General features: G+C 47.7%; 1 protein-coding gene across 4 annotated transcripts in view; it reads right to left on the bottom strand.

Moving 5' to 3' along the window:
- The window catches only part of LOC306709103 (RNA binding protein fox-1 homolog 3-like), a gene marked incomplete at both ends in the record, with an annotated part of 113,633 nt that overhangs the window by 26,702 nt on the left and 67,106 nt on the right, over window positions 1-19,825 (bottom strand). For 2 of the 4 annotated variants that reach the window (XM_079177134.1, XM_079177132.1), the window contains one exon: window positions 4,773-5,028. In XM_079177134.1, the coding sequence (XP_079033260.1) occupies window positions 4,773-4,995 (223 nt within the window). The remainder of the gene's footprint in view (window positions 1-4,772; window positions 5,029-19,825) is intronic. The other 2 variants (XM_079177135.1, XM_079177133.1) reach the window with 1 other exon arrangement.

The following is a 19,825-nucleotide window of genomic DNA, read 5'->3' as shown; positions in this document are numbered from 1 at the left end:
TTTTTTTTTGCAAGACTTTGAAGTTCAACAAATTGTATTTCTTTTGTTTTAATCTAAAATATTTTAGATCTATATTATTTTAAATACAGTAATCTGAATCTGTGTTATATATCTATATATATCTGTGAAACACTGCGTGTGTGTGTGTGTGTGTGTTCTGAAATGCACTTCAAATGATCCCTTTTCTTTTGATTTGCCTTTGATATTTAGTTTAGGTCCAGTTTTACTTTCAGCTAATTGAACTGATGTGTTGAAATGAAACATCTTTAGTGTCCGGTGAACGAGTCGTGTGTTGTTCCTTCACAGAACAAAGACTGCGGACATACAGGAGCTATATTCTCTATCCTGTAATGGAAATGGTCCTTTGGCTCAAAAACAATGGAGAACCTCAGCACTAGAGGACCAAATGTGGATTAATCCACCGCAGAAAATAGTCCCCAACAAATGCCCAAATTCCTCCTGTTTGTTTGATAAAAACTAGAGTTACTTTATTACTTTATTATTGACTGAACTTGTTAGTTTGGTCTTTGGATCTGTTGACCATAAGAAAACACACAACATGCAGCTGCCTCCTTTAAATGACCCCGGAGAGCTTGTGGATATCTATAATATCTTTTAAAAAGAAGTGAATATACAGCTGTAACACAGTCATCCCCTCCTTAACGGCGGCCTACATGCTGCCGTCAGCGACACCCTGACGCGGGTCACGAGAGATGAGAGAGCGAGCGTGCACGTGTGGATGTTTGCTTGTGCTCGCCCGGGTGTTTCTGCATGCCCTTGTGTGTGTGTGTGTGTGTGTGTGTGTGTCTATGTTATCACAGTCCCCCAGAATACCCTTTGGAAAGTCTTCATGCCGCTGACACGGGCTGTGAAAAATCTGGAACTGAGTGCCGCCCTAACGCCGCTGCCTTAATTTGTTATCTGAAAAGAGAATGATTACTCATGAAATTCAACCAAACCTCAGACTATTTGAACTGAGCCAGATAACGAGCTCAGTTTTTTTATTTTTTTTTCTCTTCTCCAGCAGCTCCCTGGCAGCCCTCTGCTACCCTCATCTCTTAGGATTTGGAGAAAAGTTGGGGGGGGCTGCCTCTCACATCCTCAAGTCGCCTGCTTTCAAGTCAGCTTGTTTGAACACGGCACAGAGCGAGGTCCCAGAGGTCCGGCTCTGGACAACGCCACCTTCCTAGTATAGACTGTGGGGGGGGAGTGTGGTAGACACAGGCAGAAAACAGAGAGGAGAAGCAAAGAGAGAGTCCCAGCGCCTCATTAAAACATACACACTCTCCGCTCTCTGCAGGGAATTCACACAGAATCCATACGTTTCACTGAATTTTCACTGTCTCTTGACTCTTTTTTAAGTCTTTAAGTCGAGAAGATGTGCAGAGTAAAGCGTCTTCGTGGGGTGGAGGAGCTGAGCGCAGCAGAGTCGAGCCTTGGGAGGAGGGCGAGCGATGGTGGTGGTGGGGGGGGGGGGGGGGGGTGTGAGAGAGTCACAGTGAGTAGCTGATCTGCTCCCTCAATCTGTGTTTCTGCAGGGTGCCCCTAATCAAAGGCACCCGGGCCCGTCTGTGGCAACCCAGAGCAAACAGGCCGGGTCTGTCATTAAAGCCGGGGAACTCAGCGGTGGGCGACACTACACCAGCGGCCCCCGAGGATTAGACTCTCTGTTTACACCCCACTAATCTCATCCCTCTGTCCTCCCGGAGAGAGACAGAAAAGACGGGGTGGAAGTTGGGGAAGAGAGCGTGTGATGCAGAGAATGAAGATGGTGGAAAGCGGGGGACAGCGCAAAGAGAGAGAGAGAGAGAGAGGAGAGGAGAGGAGAGGAGAGAGAGAGAGAGGAGAGGAGAGAGAAGAGGGGAGAAGAGAGGAGAGCAAGGCGAGCGCTCATCTCTCCATGGCCACCATCTCTGGGCTTTCTTCACAGCGGGTGAGCAGATGAAATGAAATCAAATGCGAAATGGAGAGAGAGAGAGAGAGAGAGAGAGAGAGAGATAGTGAGCGGGGGAGTGTTCAGTGTCAAGGGGGAAGGAGGAGGAAGGAGAAGAAGGGAGGAGGAGGCTGGCACCTCCTGCCAAGTCCTCTCCTCACTTTAAACTTTCTCGTGTGTCAGCCATTACTGTAAGTGCGGCGCATAACCAGCGGAGCAGTTTGGAGAGAGCGGCGCACAGATCTTTAAATCAAACACCGCTACATTACGGGGCACCGGGCGATAACGACGACGACGACGACGCCGATGCTCGAGTCGCTGTTGGCTCCCCGCATTCCTGCCGCATCAGCAACTTTCCCGCCAGCAGCCAAATGTCCCATTCGACCAGCGCGGCAATCGTGAGGCCTCGGTGAAGATGGGAGTTATTAACAAAGCTCTTTATGAGTGACCCAGATCCCTCTCAGGAGGGCTGTGGCCTCGCTGTGACCCCCCCAGCAGGTGTTTTCATGCTAAAAGGAAAGAAGGTCTCGAGGTCTTATTCTTTTCTTTATCTCATCTCTGCCGGCATTATCCGTCTCTCGAGACACGTCTCCAAAGTTTGGAGCTAAGTCGTCCTCCCTTTTATCTGCGTCTGCCTCTCGTGAAGGTAAATCCCAGGTCAAGGTATTTCATATCAGACTATCAGAACACAAGAATGAAATGTATAATATATAATTTTTGAATTTCAGTATCTCGACGTGCAGCGTTGCCAGCGGTTTTGTTTTTCCACTTGGAGTGCCAACACTTTAAATATCTGCAATCTCACGGTGAGGGGAGAGGAGTATAATCAGGTCCTGGCACAGAAGATACCGTCTTGTGTTTAAAGGCCTCACACATTTAAATTCACTCGCAAATAACTGATTTGATTCCTTTAACGGACCGAGAAAGACGAGGGGAGAAGGGCGTGTCCTCCTTTTTTAGAGAGCCTGAATCATTCATGTCTACATCGTGTCACATCTCCTTCACGCAAATAAATAAAACAGCGCAGGCTTACATGTGTTTTTTGGGGGGGGGGGGGGGGGGGGGGCAAATGGCTCCTCAGGAATGCACTTTCATTCCACGAGCATATTTTCACCCAAATTCACCTCCTACGTGGAGCACAAAGCGCCGCCGTGACATCAAAGTCTTCTGCTGCTTCCTGGTGATTAGTCCTCTCCGCGCTACTTCTACTCTCCGCCTTCACTTTTATTTCGTTTTTTTTGTGAAAGTGATGCAAAGAATGATCACATTTTCAAGTACAATAATAAAAAATACAATAAAATATTTGGGTATCTAGATGTACTCCATCACACCGCTGTTTCCAAATGCATTCTGGGTAAACTTAATGGAGCTGCAGTTATATAATCACATATATACCACAGTGATACAGAAGGGTTATGTTTGCAAATGAAGAGAAATGAAGTCTCTTTCAACACACCTTGATTAAAATCATGTATAATTATGATGCAATGTATAATTAAAGGTGTAATTGTTATTAATTCACGACATTATAATTTATCGTCTGTGTGCAACCGTGAGTTAGATTCGGGGGGTAAATTTGTAAATCTCCCGTGTTTCTGAGACAGGAAGTGGTCTTTAGCATGAATGGCGCCGGAGCTTTCAGGCTTTCGGCAAATGGCAGACGATGGAAAGTGTGAGGGAGTTAAAAACAGACAAACAAACAACATTCCTCGGAGAAACAGACGTCAGGGAGGGGACACAAGAAGCAGGAAAAGATTAGATTTAGCTTCTCAATCAAACTGCTGTGAGACAGAAGCCACCACGCATGCTGACTTCAGTCTCTTCTGTTAAAGCTGCGATTGGTAACTTTATGAAAAGATTCACTTTGTCTCGTCAGCGGTTCATGAGGAAGATATTCAGGTGCATTCCTCCTCTCAGTGCTCCGAATGGCATTTGGAAGATTCCACTGCGTCCCAAAGAAGAACATCCTGTCGTTTGACCCGCTCGTCGTGTTAAAAACGTCCGAGTCCACCGGCTGGAGAAAACGTTCTCATTACAGCCGAACGATAACGAGAATGTGTTTCTGAAATACGAGGAGCACGACTGGAGGAAGAAGAACCAGAGGATCTCCTCTGCAAGTCACAAATATATCTTAAGTCTTTGCACTCAAGTCCCAAATCTAGTCCCAAGTCTAGTCCCAAGTCAAGTCCTAAGTCTAGTCCCAAATCCTGAACTTGGAGTTCCGGTTCTTAAACAAGTCATAATGTGCTCTTCACCTAATGTAATGCCATTCTTAACATCAGCGTAACAATATATCACATTTTTTAAAAATGTGTATTTATCTGTTAAATTGACTGAATGAATGTCTGGATTCATGAAATAGATTTTCACACACTTTTTAAATGACGTGCTTTTTAATCTGTGGGGGAAGGTAATCGAGTACTTTCAAGTCAAGAGGGTCGAGTCCTCCTGAAGTCACGAGTCGTTGGCGTTTAAGTCCAAGTCGAGTCTTTTTTTAATTTGTCAAGTCGAGCTAGAAGTCATCAAATCGTGACTCGAGTCTGACTCGAGTGCAAGACAAGTGACTGGAGTCCACACCTCTTGGTTCTAGTTCTAGTTTCAGGAAGTTATTGTTGTTCAAGTTACCAACTGCAGCTTTAATGGTAAAAATGTCAAGAATCACAATTTACCAATTATAAATTGACTTTGAAATCAATACACATGAACACATTATACTTTTTCTCTAGACATCAACGTTAGGAAGAGAAAAATAAAAAATAGAAAGGTAAAATAGTGATAATAAGATATTTTACTTGCTGACAGCGTGTTGAGAACAGTGTTTGCAGATGATGAAGGACACTGACCGGTGCGGTCGTGGTGGCGGTGATGGCGGGCGTGCTGTTGTCAGTGCCGGCCGGCTCGCTGTGCGTCTGTGTGGGCGTGTAGAGGGTCATGGCGTGCTCGGGGACCCGGCTCTGCCCGGTGTAGTCCTGTGTCGGGAGCGGGTGCGGTGCCGCGAACTCTGCGGGGATGCCATTCTGTGGGGGAGGCGGGTACTGGGCTGGGGTGTACGGCTGGGCCATCGCTTCTGGGGGGTTAGTGGCCTCTTGGTTACCCTGCGAGAAAAGACGCACAACGTGAAGCAAAGCGTTAGAACTACAGATTAAAGCGCGTTGTTTGACGGTGTACAGGCAGCGTTGGAAGTTCACCAGTGCGATTCGGGAGAGTTGTCCTGCAAACCAACTAAGTCAGGTTTGTGGGAAACAGCCATCACATCACATCTCAGCTCACATTACGGAATTCCTTGATCACCGCTAATGAACACAGTTTATGTTGTAGAGCATGGCTCGCTGTCGGAGGGGCAGGAGTCAGGGGGGAATCTCAATTGCACTCGTGGCAAAGCGCAAGAGGAAAGATCAATTAATTGATACAATTTTGATTAGGGCTTTTGATTTCAGTGACATGTCTGTTAAAGTAGCAGCTGCTGCCTCTCCGAGCGCCGCTCGCCTGCTTTAAACATGAACCCGTGTCTCGCTCTAGGAGCTTTCCTACCGCTCATGGTGCTTTTTTGGAATTGTTCCTAACGGAGGCCAAAACCAGGATGCTTGTCTGATGTGTTTTGGCACCGTGTTGAAATCTCAAATGCAGTTTTGCCGTACGAGAATCTTGGCAAACGAACCACGGCTCATGAAAACGCCCCTGAAAAGAGTTTGAAACTGAGCCCAACTCTCAAACTTCCATATGCTTCCAAGAAGTCGCAGTATGTGGTATCTGCACCGCATATGTTTCTTAGTCTCCGCCCCTGACTTAAGTGATAGATGGTGCTCTTGCAACGAAGCGGTTCCACAGACCCTTTGTCTCGTGTGGATGCTTGAGATGATGAGCTGCAGAAATAATGGACTTTTCTGGCGGGTGCACATTGTTAAACCCGGTAATAGCCGGACTACAGAAGTGCGTGTCTTATTGTTGCGAAGCACTACGGGCTCTGCCAATCCAGACTAATGAGCAGAACAGCGAGATCAGTGCTGCCGGAGCGGGTATCCATCCCAACATTAAAAACACAGAGGGGGGAAAAAGGTGAGACAATAACACCGAAATCCAATAACACCCCCTGCAAATTCCCTCAATCAAATTTAAAGATACAGATCATGCGAGCTCAATGCATAACTCTTTCGATAAGAGAGAGGGAGGAGAAGGCGCACGATTGCAGCCAGAAGTGAAGCTTTATGATTGGAGAAAAACAATAACAGTAAACAGATAGAGAAGTTTCTGTCTCTTCCTTTACAAGCTGGCTGGGGATGCTGAGATGGGAGATAAATGTGTTATATTCTCCCTGCTTTTTTTTTACTCCGTTCCTTGCTGCCGTGATGTTTGGCCTCTTTCTGCAGACTTCCTCAGAACGCTTCTATCTGGGCAGGAGGAGGAGGAGGAGGCTGCGTTTTTTAATGAGAGAGAGAGAGAGAGAGAGAGAGAGAGAGCAACACGATGCTGTAAATGTAGTGGAAATAATTCCACTCTGACGCGTTGGCAAACAAAACCTCGGCCTAAACCGCGCTCTGCCAATTAAGGAAATGTTCCATTATCTAGATGAAAAAAGAAGAAGAAGAAAAAGAAGAAGAGAGGAGCCTTGAGAGAGGGATTGACCAGCTTCCTGCAGCCGGCGGAGCCTCAAGGCTGCTGCTGCTGCCGGGGGAGCGGACCCTCGCTCCTGCCTGACCTAATCCCCCTTCTCTTTTTCATTATACTGTATTCCAACCCCCTCTGTCTCTCCCTCCACCCCCCCCCCCCCCCCTTCTCCCTTTCATGCTCCCCCCCCCCTCCCTTCTCTTTTTATGCAGAAACTTTTTTTTAATCTCTACCCCTGTGCTCTACTTTTCCTCTCCCTCCAGTCATGGCATTATATAACACACTCGCATTCCGGGGCATCCTGATTCAAGGAAGCTCTCTCCGTGTTGGCAATTTTCAATTTCTAAGCGCCCATTTTGAGAGGAGAACGGGGTGGGTCGACACCTCCTGGTGTGACTATACCACCAGATCCCGCGTCCTCCTTTTTCAAACCAGGAGCTCGGCGGTCCGGCAGAGACGGGAAGCTCAGCGGGCTGCAAACACGGAGGCGCTGCTCTCGACTCATTAAAGGTGGATCAAAGCTCCGGTTATGTCTTCTGGTTTGTCCAGACCTCTCCCACACAGCTCCAATATGTGTTTGTTAAAAACCTAGTTCATGAAAAGGGAAAACATGATATACTAGACATCGAAAACCTGGTTTCAGAGAGATCTCATTACGCTAGCTGGTTTATTCTGATTTAATCCGGGATACTGTGGCACCTGAGGCCCTTGGAAACACACGGCCTCCTCATTAGGAGCAGAGGTGTCCGTGCAGAGGCCTCGGGCAACCCGACGCAGAGAGGTGGAACCCGTCACAACTTTGGCCGCAAGCTATTTGCCGTGTCGTCCTGCAACGCGCTGCTTTCTATCCAAATCCAACGTGTCCGCACGCTTAGATCTGTTCCACCGAAGGCTGAAATAAAGTGAAACATAGATCCGAGTGTGCAGATGTCTCCGTAACTCATCGACATCTTGCTGTTCGTTGCCCGTGTGAAACGAGACGTCAACGTTGATGTCTTTCTCACGTAACTTGCAACATGCCTTAGTTTTTGTTGCCTAAACCTAACTGAGTTTCCTGTGAAGACAGAAGTCTCTCTCGTAGGACACCGTACGTTGTGCGATCATACGACTGTGGGTAAGAAACCTCCCGCTGGTCGCGTATCTCACGCTGCATCCTCCTCCCCTTCCTTCAGTTATCTGCTCTTTAGCGCTGCTGTGCCAGACTCCTAGTGTCCAGTAAAGCCTGGAGAGGCCGAAAGAAAAATGACACATTCACTGATGCAAAAACCTGGAAAATGTTTGAATCATTTTTACACAGAGCTGACAAACCAAGTATCACATCCCAGATCATGCTCAGACTTAAACTCAATGCACAAGTGTGCAAGTAAACAACGTAGACTCGGTCTGTTGCATTGATCAGCTGAGCTTGTATTCTGTGCATTCTTGTCAGGTCATGAATCTAAAAATCTCCTTTTTTGTTGGGGGTGCTTTATTCCGTCTGATATATTTCTGATGAGCAAGTTGTAAGAGAGCTTCTGCTTTCGGCTTCTTGTTTTGCTTGATATCAGCTATTTATTTGACAGTTCCTTGTTTCTGTGATGTAGTTTATTTCCCTCACTAGCAGTACTGGACTCTTCACGCCTCAGTTCTGCATTTGTCATGACGCGTTCTAGTAAACTTGTTAAATCTGCCTTGGAGTGTTTGCTCTCGCGCTCGGGTCGGTCAGGATCTCAAACGGTTTTGCGCTCACGGGGCGCTCGGGCCAGCGTATCTGTGTCAAAGCGCAAAGGACTGAGACTGAGCCAAGTGACACACACACACACAAACAGGATAAAAGCCCGGAGCTCAGTGTGCCGGAGAAAGAAAACTACTTCAGCGTTGTAGCGCCGCGCCCGTTGCTGTTTGAAAAAGAAGCAGCAAGGAGGCGGAGAGCACAGGCCTCATTAGTGAAACACAAAGTAACGCTGGCTCTCGTGTGATCTTCCTCTTCCTCTGATGTATGTGACAAACGAGTTATTCGACTGGATGTGAACTGGGAGGAAGAAAATAAAAAAAAAAAAGCACGGTGCAAATCAAGGGAGCCGTGGTCGTCCCAGTGCGACCACGGCTCCCTTTTGTTGTTTTACACAGAGGCCGGCTCGCCGTCGTTAAGATAATCTACTGTGAACCGGTCCCACTGGAAGAGATTGCTGTTCATTATGGCTGCCAGCGAGTCCTCGACTGGTTCTCTACCTGCAGGCCTGTTTTTTTTTTGGGGGGGGGGGGCGGTCCCTTTGCAGCACTTCAACGCCGCCTAAACCTCATCTCCACGGACACGACGATGACGAAGAATAAAGGCGAACCAGAGCGAGCGGCGCTGTATCGATCTCCCTTTCCTCTCCATTCCTCTTTCCCTCCATCTCTCCGTTCACCCTTTCTACTCCTATTACTGAAGAGCACAATAAAAAAACACTATCTCTAATCTTAAGCACTCTCCTGGTGTAAAATTGGATTGGACACCCTTTACTTAAGGAGATCACTTTTGGAGAGCAGTCTGCTTTCTTTTTTTTTTGGTTTTGTTTTTACAGTCAGCATCAGGAGCCAAAGAGGTCAGAGAGGTGGCGATGCCCACTGCTGAGAGAAACTCCCAGCATGCAGCATTCGCAGAGAGACTTCCCCCGGTGCCCCCCCCCCCCCCACAGCGTGCATGGTCGAGGCTATATATTTCGTCTCAGCAGGTACGTCTTGGCCGCTCGCCAGCCATCCGTGATCCTCTTTAGCGGCGCCGCTGAGAGGCCCGGGAGGAGGAGAGACGACGGCGTGCAAAAATACGGTGAGCTGTTAAGAGGAACTCATATCGGCAGAGTGCTGCACTGACTCAGAGGGTCAGAGAGCAACGCAAAGGCAAAATACAGCGGGTGACTAATTGCGTTGCATTGAATCCGGAGGGAAATCACTCAAATGGGGAGCGGCGCTGATCAATCTCGCCGCTCGCCGCCGTGATGGAGTGGGGGCAGCTTTATGGCTCCGGCTCAGTCACACGTGGCTCGGATCACCTTCCCGCTTCGCATCGGTCCCATACTGTACCCACGCTAATAGTCTCTCCTCCTGATTCTATACGCTGAGCAATTCAAACAGATTTATGAAGAGCTCTGCAAGTGTCTTTGCATAATCCAAACAGCACGAACAGTTGAATGTTGACTTAGCAGAAGGCGTCGCTGTCCCGTCCCCCATCACGGGTAGAATGTACACAATGCTCCTTTTGCTTTGTCAGATTACAGAAGACAGAACATGTTTCTAAGTGAATCTTCAGCTCTGCAGCCATCGCGCTCCCTCTCCAGAACAACAACGCACGTTTGGTTTTTTAATGACCTCCCGACAGTGACGGCGGCAGAAACTTTGTGATGAATCCCCCCCCCGCTGGGATGTCACGGAGCAAGCCGAGGCAAGAGCTTTATGGGGAAGAGTGTGACGCGGCTGAGCGCAGGCCAAACGCGCGGCAATCAGTTGATGCAACGCAAACGAAACACTGGAGTGGGTTTTATTTTTTTCTTCCCAGCCAGCTGCATGAAAGCCCCTCGTTGTCCCCGGCTCTGCTGCTGATGCTCGAGTTAATTGCGCCCCAGCACGCAGACGGGCAGGCGGAAAGAAAAGACGGCCCGAGATGATTTTCCAGCGGGCAACTGGCATTCATTTTGTTCTTGAAGGCGCGTAAATAAAGGCTGTCTGGTCGGGTCCGTTTTAATTAGGGCGAGCCGCACTGATTTTACTCCGAGTCTCTGTCTGTTAACACTCACCAGAGGCTGCTGCGTGTGTTAATTACAACCACATGCCAACACAGTGAATCCAAGGTGAGCCAGAAGAGAGAGAAGCATCGGGCGAGGTAAACAACAACAACAACCACCAAACACCTTCAGCTGAGTTTCTCATGATGAGGCACATATTTGGTGCAGCAGATATTCTTCCTCCCCCCCCAGTCAACCAATTACAGCACTATGTCTGAAGAGAGAGAGAGAGAGAGAGAGGGAGAGAGAGAGAGAGAGAGAGAGGGGGAGAGGGGGGGAGATGTGGAGAAGTGGCCCAATTTGATGCAGATTCACAAAACACCCCCACCTCAACAAAACCGCGGTCTTCCTCCCACCACGACAGTCGGTTTATGATTTCAAACAGGCCGAGGAGAGAGTTATTGTTTCGTCTCATATTCCCCTCCCCCCCTCCCATCTTTACATTTTTCCGCCTCATTTGTGAAAAAAAAAGAAATCAATTCGTGGAAATAAACACTCGGGTGTCTTCGCCTCCACGTCCGAGTCAATTTAGGTTTCCCGCATGTTTCCCGCCGCGCTTTTTTCCCTTCTTCTTCTTCCCCGAGAGGCTTAATCGTTTTCACACGTCACATATGTTTCATCCCCTCTTAACGTGATTTTTCCTCGTTATTGGGCCGCACTTATTTGCTACCGCGGCCTCGGACGGAGGTATTAGAAAAAGAGAGTTCATTTTGCTCAATCCCTTGCTGATTTTCTTCATTACGTTTGCGGCGGAGGCGGCGGTTGCGCGCGTGCAGACGTGGGGGCGGGGGTCGGGAGGGGGGGCGAGTGTTACTATACCTCAGAGACGCCGGAGCGCCACTTAATAAACAGAGTAGACGGAGGATCACTTTGAACTCCGGTGACATGTAATGAACCTGTCTGTCTCAGCCGCGGCTCCGTCTGGCTCTGCATGGTGAAAAAATAAATAAAAAAAACACGCAGATAAATAAATAAATGAATAAAGAAGCAACAACACATCCAAATAAGCCTGGAGGCCCCGTGAAAAAGCCATCAGTTACACATGGTTAGACTCAGAGCATTTTGCCAACGCCATAAGAGGAGATAATTGTCTGTTTCAGTGCTGTTGCCTCTTTTGTTCCATAACAGATATTTACATCTGGGACTAATTACTCCAGACTGGGTGTCAGAATTTGGATTTACTTGCGGGACGCATCCCAGTTTGGTGTTTAGACTCATTTATTAGCCAGAACAGACGCCGCGCCGCTTTGACCCCGTCAAGAAACACACCGGAGAACTTTCTTCATCTACTTTCTCTTCCTCCGCTTCTTCTAAAGTTGTCCGAACAAAGTAGTATTGGCACGCATCCTATTAAAAAAAATCCTCCAAAGTGAACGTCTCTCGCCTTCGAGATTGCTATTGATCACTCGGATAAAGACCGAGAATCAGATGAAAACTGATAACCGAACAGCGGGATGTTCCGTCATCCTGGTCATATAAATCCGTAAATCAATTCCGCAGCGTCGTCAATGTCGGCGAGCCGCTCTTCTGACTGCAGATGAGTCTTTTGAAATTCTGCAGGGGCTAAAAAAACCCGGCAACATTTGTTTTAGAATCAGCTGATTGTCATGTTAATGCAGTCTCCCCCCCCCCCCCCCCCCCCCCCCCACAGCATGCTGGGATTATGACGAGGGGGGGCCGCGAGCTCCTCGTGGGGACAAAATGCCATTACTTAAGCATGCAGGAATCTCGACATGACATTCCTTGACCGCTGTGACAATGGCAAACATATGCAAATGAGGGAGAGTGCCACTCTCATTATGACCCTGTCACGGAGACGCTGACGCCTCCCACCGGACCCCGAGCATGTCAGGAAACGAGGGAAACTGAGAGGAGAGAGATAAACGGCGGAGAAAACGACCAAATTCTGTGAGAACAGGTGTAACATGGTTGTTTATGTCATCTCTGCCTTTCTCCTGCTCTCTCATGACCCCCTCTGTAATTTATTCCATCGGCCCGTTTGCCTCTTTTTCTTTGCTCTGCAGTTGAAGAAGGAACAGGTTTACATGTGCGGGATTCTTTGAAGTGAAAATGCCGACTATACCCCCCGCTGCAGCCAGAGCTCATCTAATCAGAGGCTAATTCCACTTATTAAGATTTGAGAGATAACTTTGATTCATCACAGTCCATCTAGCCCTATCGGTTAATCACTGTCGCGCTAAGCTCTTTTTCAGTCATCCTTTTGTTTCCACTCCCTCTGGCACGCAGAGAGGGGAGAGAGGGGGGGAGAGGGGGGGGGTAAGAGCGATAGAAGAGAAGGAGAGGGAGAAGATATTAACAATATTAATGACCCGTGATTCTCGTCTCCTTAATGAGAAGGGTTATTAACTGTGATTACCCGTGATGAAATGGCGGTAATTCTTGGGAGCTTGAGAAAACTTGTACAATCGCTTGTCTGCTGATTTGTTCCCGTGATGTTTGAGAGAACGAAAAAAAAAAGAGAAGAAGAAGAAGAAAGGTGAGTGTGGTGAGCAGAGAGAGAGGATGAAGAGGCAGGAGGGCAACCTGGGGAAACAGCGCAGGGAGCTGGGAGGGAACTGTCTCCAGTCCCATGGCTGCTGCGCTTCAGATGGTTAAAATCCGTCTTCTTCAGGGAGATGAAACCAAAACTCTGAAGGGTTTTTCTCCCCCAAGTTAAATAAAGCCCCTTCAGCGCGGCGTCGCCTCCACCGATTCCTCTCCCGGTGGCTAACGAGTGGGCCAACGCACGCACAACCCAGTCGCCCGTCTGCCGGTTGACACTGCTGAACGGCTGTTTGAACACCTAGGCTGCTCTCGCCAGATCCCTGATACAGCATCCCCCCCCCCCCCCCCCCCCCCCCCACACACACACACACACACACACACACACACACACACACACACACACACACACACACACACACACACACACACACACACACACTCACCCTGTTTTGGGTGTTTTTTTCTTTCCAATTATAGGAAGTTGCATGCTTGTGGAGTCCCTGTCGGCTCCATATGATTCCCTCAACGGAGAGGAGGGGGTGCTGGTGAATCATTGATGTGCAGTCAGACTGCTTCATTGCAGATCTGTGTGCGTGTGCATGTGTGTGTGTGTGGGGGAGGTTAGCGGCAGACGGATAACAATCCTGAATTATGCATGGCTGTCCCTTGTGAGAAGGGGGGGGGGGGGGGGGGGGGGGGGCGTCGATGATTGGCGACGAGGATGAGCCACACTCTTCTCGTCCCCCCAGGGGGACAAATTTGGATAGAAAAGAGCTCGGTGTGGAAAAGTCGGGACCACCGTGAGCGCTACACCGGACCTCTTTAGCGCCGCCGACTCCTCAAACTGTGACGGCCGACAACAGGCAGTCAGGAAACTACCCCGTTATGAGGCCTGGTGGCAGTGATGATGATGATGAAGTGTGCGTACGCAGTTCAGCAGTGGAGGTACGGTGGAGTGCAACAGCCTGTCAAGCTACGAAGAGCGTTAAGAACGAAAGATGGAGGATGCAACCTAAACACAGTGACGTTCCAGGTCTGTGTGCTGTTAGTGAGCGTGTGGAACACATGAGCTAATGTCCAGATGTAAACATGTAACGTTACACCGGAGACACATTAGGAGCTACAAGTCAGGAGAAGATCAACTCTGTTCTCTGAGTTCACGAACAGAACGTCAAACACCGTGAAGACGCTCACAGGTTTGACTTTATTCACTTTTAAAATGGAGCTACGACCAGTCCAGTGGTGGTCATCATGTTTAACAGCTGGCAGCCAGCCGGTGTTTGGGTTTAACCAGTGACCGTGTTAACTGGTGACTCTCGGCCGACTTTGCTCGCAATGACATGTCCTCGTAAAAGCCTTCGATCTATTTGAAATACAAACTCATCTGTGTTTATTATCTATCTTTGCTTGAGTCACTACGAGCAACCCCGCTTCAAGTCACCAGTTAACACGGTCACTGGTGAAACTGAGACGTATGTTGCTGTTGAACCCGAGCCCCCTCCCGTTGCGCTGCTATCCGTTCAAAAAATTCAATGTTTAAATGTTGCAAAACAACACTTCCTTTTCCAAACACGCGTTAGGATTTCTTTCTTTTTACGACGTCGGCTTTAAAAAGGTCTATTTGTCAGATGTTGCTTTTAAAAGCAACTCTGGGAATTCAAGCCTGCACCGGGCCAAACACGGTCCTAAAATTACACTGTGTCACAAGAAACACCTGCTGGGCCCATTTTAGATAATAATCCCATTTCTACATGCCGGCGCGGCGCTCAGACGGGAGAAATTGGATTGTTTGCATTACTGACCTGTGGAGCAAGGCAGTCTGGGTAAAGCAACAGCCTTGAGGCTTTATTAGATCCAATCGTTCTTTCATAAACAAAACCTTACTTTTCAAAAAGGGTAGAGGGAAAGAAAAGAAAAAGAAATCTACTAAATGTAGGTAGGCCAGCACTTTGTGGACACACTCCATTTATTTTCTCCAATTAAATCTCTTTAATTGGATTGAGGGCTGGCACCTGGTTTACACTCTGTCAACCCCGCAATCCACAATAATTGATGCCAGAGCTGCGTGTGTGTGTGTGTGCGTGTGTGTGTGTGTTTGTGTGTGCGTGGGATGCGTAGCGATGGGGGAGGGATTTAGAGCATGTCTCACTACTCCACAATTTCACTGTGATCAATTCATCAATGGCCCACCTCGCTGTCCACCAGCATCCACCGCACACACACACACACACACACACACACACACACACACACACACACACACACACACACACACACACACACACACACACACACACACACACACACACACACACACACACACACACACACACACACACCGCTATGAAGGCAATACTACAATGTAACAAAATACCAGTATCATCTAGATAATACTAGCATTATCAGCTTGTAAGTACTTCTTTGTGTTCTGTTATTGTAATTGTGTTACTGAGGTATTGCAGGTTAATAATGCAGCATATTTTATATGCTGATGATACGATTGTCTCTAGTATCTAAGGTTCAGTCTGACATCAGTGTTTATTGTACAGTATGCTGAACATTGTGTCCTTTTATTACCGAATGTCTCTCGAGAGTTATTATTCCCTTTTTTTTATGTATTTGAATGAATCCAACGATGTATTGTTGAACATCGTGATACAGTCGAGGGTCATAAACTGAGAACTAAGGGATTTGTTTCTCATCTGGCACACTAAAAAATATTCATTCCCCGTGTTTTGTAGTCCTACAGCAGTGAAAGAAAGTTAAAGAATATCTAAATTAATTACAAATAGAGTTGGAAACACTTCTCCTCGGCACGTTGAATCCCCCGTTCAGTAGTTAACAGTAAATTAGTGAATTATTTGTGAGATTATTTTATTAGAAACTACAACATTTCCTAAAAAATGAGATACCAAAGTATACTACAAGTATCTTATTGTACCTAAGTCCAGTTCTTGTGTAAAGTTAGGTTTCCACCACTGCACTATAAAGGGAAAACACACACACACACACACAGCTGTGAGCCGTGATACGGAGGTGAATATGCACACACACACACACACACACACAACTCGGATCCCCTTTCCCTGAATACAGACGCCCCGCGCCGAATACAAATGGTGTGCGCCCGCACGTGGAAAACACGCGGCGATACAAATCCGAGAGATGCATCACGGAGCGCTGACAGCACCTTTAAGACACTTTGAAGAAACACCCCGGCTCCTGAACACCGGAGCTCCGCCGCCATACAAATGGAGAGAGGCAGAGACAGAGCGAGAGAGGGAGGCCAAGGGAGACCCGACACAGTAAATAAAAATACAATTTCCTCCAGTGACATGCCCATTCTGTTGGAAGCCTGACTCTAATTATTCTAAGCACTTTGAGCGATGGCTTTCCACCGCATTAATCTACACATCCCACCAGCCCCGTCCACAGTCGATGCACTTTTAACTACATGAGGACGCCCCGAAACTCTTCTGAAAACCTCGGGAGGAGGAGATTGACTTTGTACAGTGATGGGGTAACGTGTTCTGCCCGAGTGAATCTTTCTCTAAATCTCACAGCACAACACAGCGTAACAATTTTCATTTTCAACTGGCTCGCGCCGCACGCACACGCCAGATTCAAAGACGCTGGATTCTCGTCACGGGCGCTGGTGTGAGAGCGTGGTTTGTTTTCCTGGGCGGGAAAGCACTCGTAGCTCATTTGGAAAAACCGAGATGAATCGATAAATCACCCGAGGGACCACCCGATCAATCAATGAGCCTATCAATACTGGAGGCTCCTCCCACCGCGGGAGGCCATCTTTGGTGGGAATGCGTCGTCGGGGCAAATGGGCTTTTAACGTAATAGCTCTGTCCACTTGTGCCGAGCGGGAAGATTGATGGCGCCCAATGTTTACATGTTTGACACAAGCTGTAATAGTGATACACAGCAGGGCCCGTGTTTACATATAAAATAATCAGCACACACACACAGATCTACTGTATGTGACTGCTCACATTCTGGCCGTGTTTATCAAAATCTAAACAAGATCAAACCGTCTTTGAAACAGCTCATGCTCTCTGATGGAGGCTGTATATTTGGCTTTTCTGCACTGAAATATCTACTCTTTATAAACATCTTTCCCCCCGGAGGAGGAGGAGAGGAGGAGAAGGAGAGGGGGAGGAGGAGAAGGAGAGGGGGAGGAGGGAGAAAGGAGAGAACGAGCCGGAGTGGTGAGGCAGAAGCAGAGAGCTATCTTTCCTAATTAATCACCACTTGTTTTTAAGTAAAAACCTTCTTAATAACGGAGCTTCCAGCTGCTCTTTTTGCTTTTACGAACAGACGCAGGGGCCAAACCGCACGCACGTTATGAGGAGGGTGACATTTGGATGTGAACCGTAGGGCAGCTTCTCTCCGCAGTCAGTGTGCTCGAGACTAAACGCAGGAGGAGGAGGAGGAGGAAGAGGAGGAGGAGGAGGCTGCAACAACAAGGAGCATGGTGACTGTTAAACGATAAGAGACCAACTAACGAGCGTTATCACGCCGTGTCATGAAGGATTATTCAATTAAACTATTTTGATGATCAATTCTTGTCATTATTTCTGTATGAGCACACAAACACACTGTAGTTTAGTACGACTCACTCCCACACACACACCGTCCTGCTCACACTCACTAGAGCACCAAATGTGGATTCATCCGCCACTGAAAATAGTCCCCGACAAAATGCACCTTTCCCTGCTGTTTGAGTAACATTTGGAGGAAACGACAGGAGCCAGCTGTTAAAAGGAAATAGATAAAGCTTTCTCAGAAATGAAACTAGGTATTTGTAAGCCTTTTTAAAAGGTGAATGTCTTCTGGGCTCAGTGCCAGGGACCAGGACGGGCCGTACCGTGAGCTAACACATCGCTAGCTGTTTAGACAACAGAGGAAATATAGAACAACACCCGCCTCATCCTTTCATTTAAATCTAGAGAAAAAACAGATTATTACGACGGATACACATTTTGAATTGCTACATGCCTCATGATGCACCTCATTCAAACACGTTTCATTACCTACACAATACTTAAACTCTAGTATTCACTGAGAGGGACACACGTGTTATCAGAGGGAGCAGAGACCTGGAATTTCTTCTGCAACATAATTCCTCACACTGGCTGCGAGCGTGAAGCGTTGGCAGGTAAATTAACTTCCCTCTAAGTTACCATCTCCAACCTACGTGCCCTTCAGCAAAGCACTTATCCCCTAACTGAGCTGCTCGGTTGCCATCAGCAGAAAAGTAAGACTGGGAGTGAGCGTGCTGTGTGAGAGCACTGCGGGGCGACGACGGAGGCCTGCACACTCAGCAAACACTCGTTGAATTAAAAAGGAGAGAACGAACGAATAAACAAGCAACCGAACAAATACATAAAGAAAGTTCTCTTGTTTTTTATTCAGAGGGACGGAGAGCGAGGAATCTGTTGCAAAGACGACGGAATTTGCAAACATTGATTTACATTTTCTAATGAAGGATTTGAGACGTTTAAAGATGCTGCAAATCAGAAAAATAAGCCGGTGGAGAAAGAAAAATCAAGCTGTCAAAAACACAAAAACAGCTTGTGTGAATTCTGCAGCAGCGTGAAAGATAATGCAAAATATTAGATAAACAAAGTGAGAAGGAAAAGGAAGTGAGCCGGAGTCTGACTGTCCTGGTCCAAGTAGATAAAAGGTTGTGCAGGACTTGGTGTGCGTGTTTGCCTTCATGTGCATGTGTCAGTCTGTAACACTGATGACATCAGTGAAGAATAATAGAAACTGTTCAGGTTGGCTGGAAGCTTTCTACAGAAACGTGACTATTCCCACTAATCTTATCTACATGTTTGCTTTATAGTCATATATATGTGTGTGTGTGTGTGTGTGTGTGTGTCTAAACTGACCCAAAATGAACAGTTAAACTGGAGAAACTGGACGAATAAAAACAAATAAACCTGAGTTTCTGGGTTTTTAGCGTATTCTCTGTCAAACGGAGGTATAAAAAAACAAAGAGGTCACATTACCAGATGGCAATGCTAACACACTAATGTTGCTGTTTGTACACTGCCAGTCACAACCTGCAGAGAAGAGCCACTCCTGTCAAGTGTCCATTAATGATGAGGGGGCACTTGTTTAATTCAGCATGAAACACAAGCTTTCCGTCCAATCACACAGCGCTCCTAAAAAGCATCGACGCTTCACCGAGGCTGCTCAATCGGCTGACAGGAGAGAAGAAACTCGCCCCAACTTTCACTAGTTCTTCGGATACTTTACTAACAACCAACAACAACCACCAAATTGGACCAAAAACCCAGCCGAGTCAATAATCCGGGCCCTTATTAAGCTCTGCTCCACATGCAACAGGCCCACAATCGCACCAGACAACCCGGCCCCGGTTTGACACCCGCCGGTTTTTTAAAGGCCAAACATCGGCTGCACGTATCGGTGTAAGTACACCGACGTTGCATGTGTGTCCTGTTGTGTGCCGAGGCTCTGAATGCGGCGCTACGGTGTGGCAGCTTGACACAATGGAAACAGATTGCCACGGCTGCTCTGCAGCTTTCCATCACGTCGCGGCAGATAGAGGGAACGCGAGGCCTAAGGGTCAGCGCTGTGCTGCCCGTGGACACGAGGCACCGCGCCCAGCCATTACTGTTAGCTAATTGGAGTTTTCCTCGGGGTCAGGCTAGCCATCTGCGGCGCCTATTACACGGCGAAGACCCCCACTCAAAAGCCCCCCCCTCCCACATCATTTTTAACACTGTGTCACCGCTTGACGTGACTCTCTTTCTCTGTTTCCCCATTTAAGGACAGGGAGGTGGTGGTGGTGCTGGTGGGGGGGGGGGGGGATTAAAAGGAATGTGATCTCCCTCCACTGCCGCTGGTTAATAGGAAAAGTCTCTGTCTCCTCTGTGCACCATTCATCATGTCAAACGGTAATATCTTTAAAGGTCAGGCCGAGTCATAAAGAAAAAAAGAGCCTTGGCTAAACTTTCCCCGGGTTTCCAGAGGTCTAATCACCAATCACCAAATCTGAAGT

Source organism: Pholis gunnellus (assembly GCF_910591455.1).
Source record: "Pholis gunnellus genome assembly, chromosome: 17".
NCBI lineage: Eukaryota > Metazoa > Chordata > Actinopteri > Perciformes > Pholidae > Pholis > Pholis gunnellus.
The sequence above is the reverse complement of the archived record's forward strand: the minus strand, read 5'-3'. Positions and strand labels throughout refer to the sequence as shown.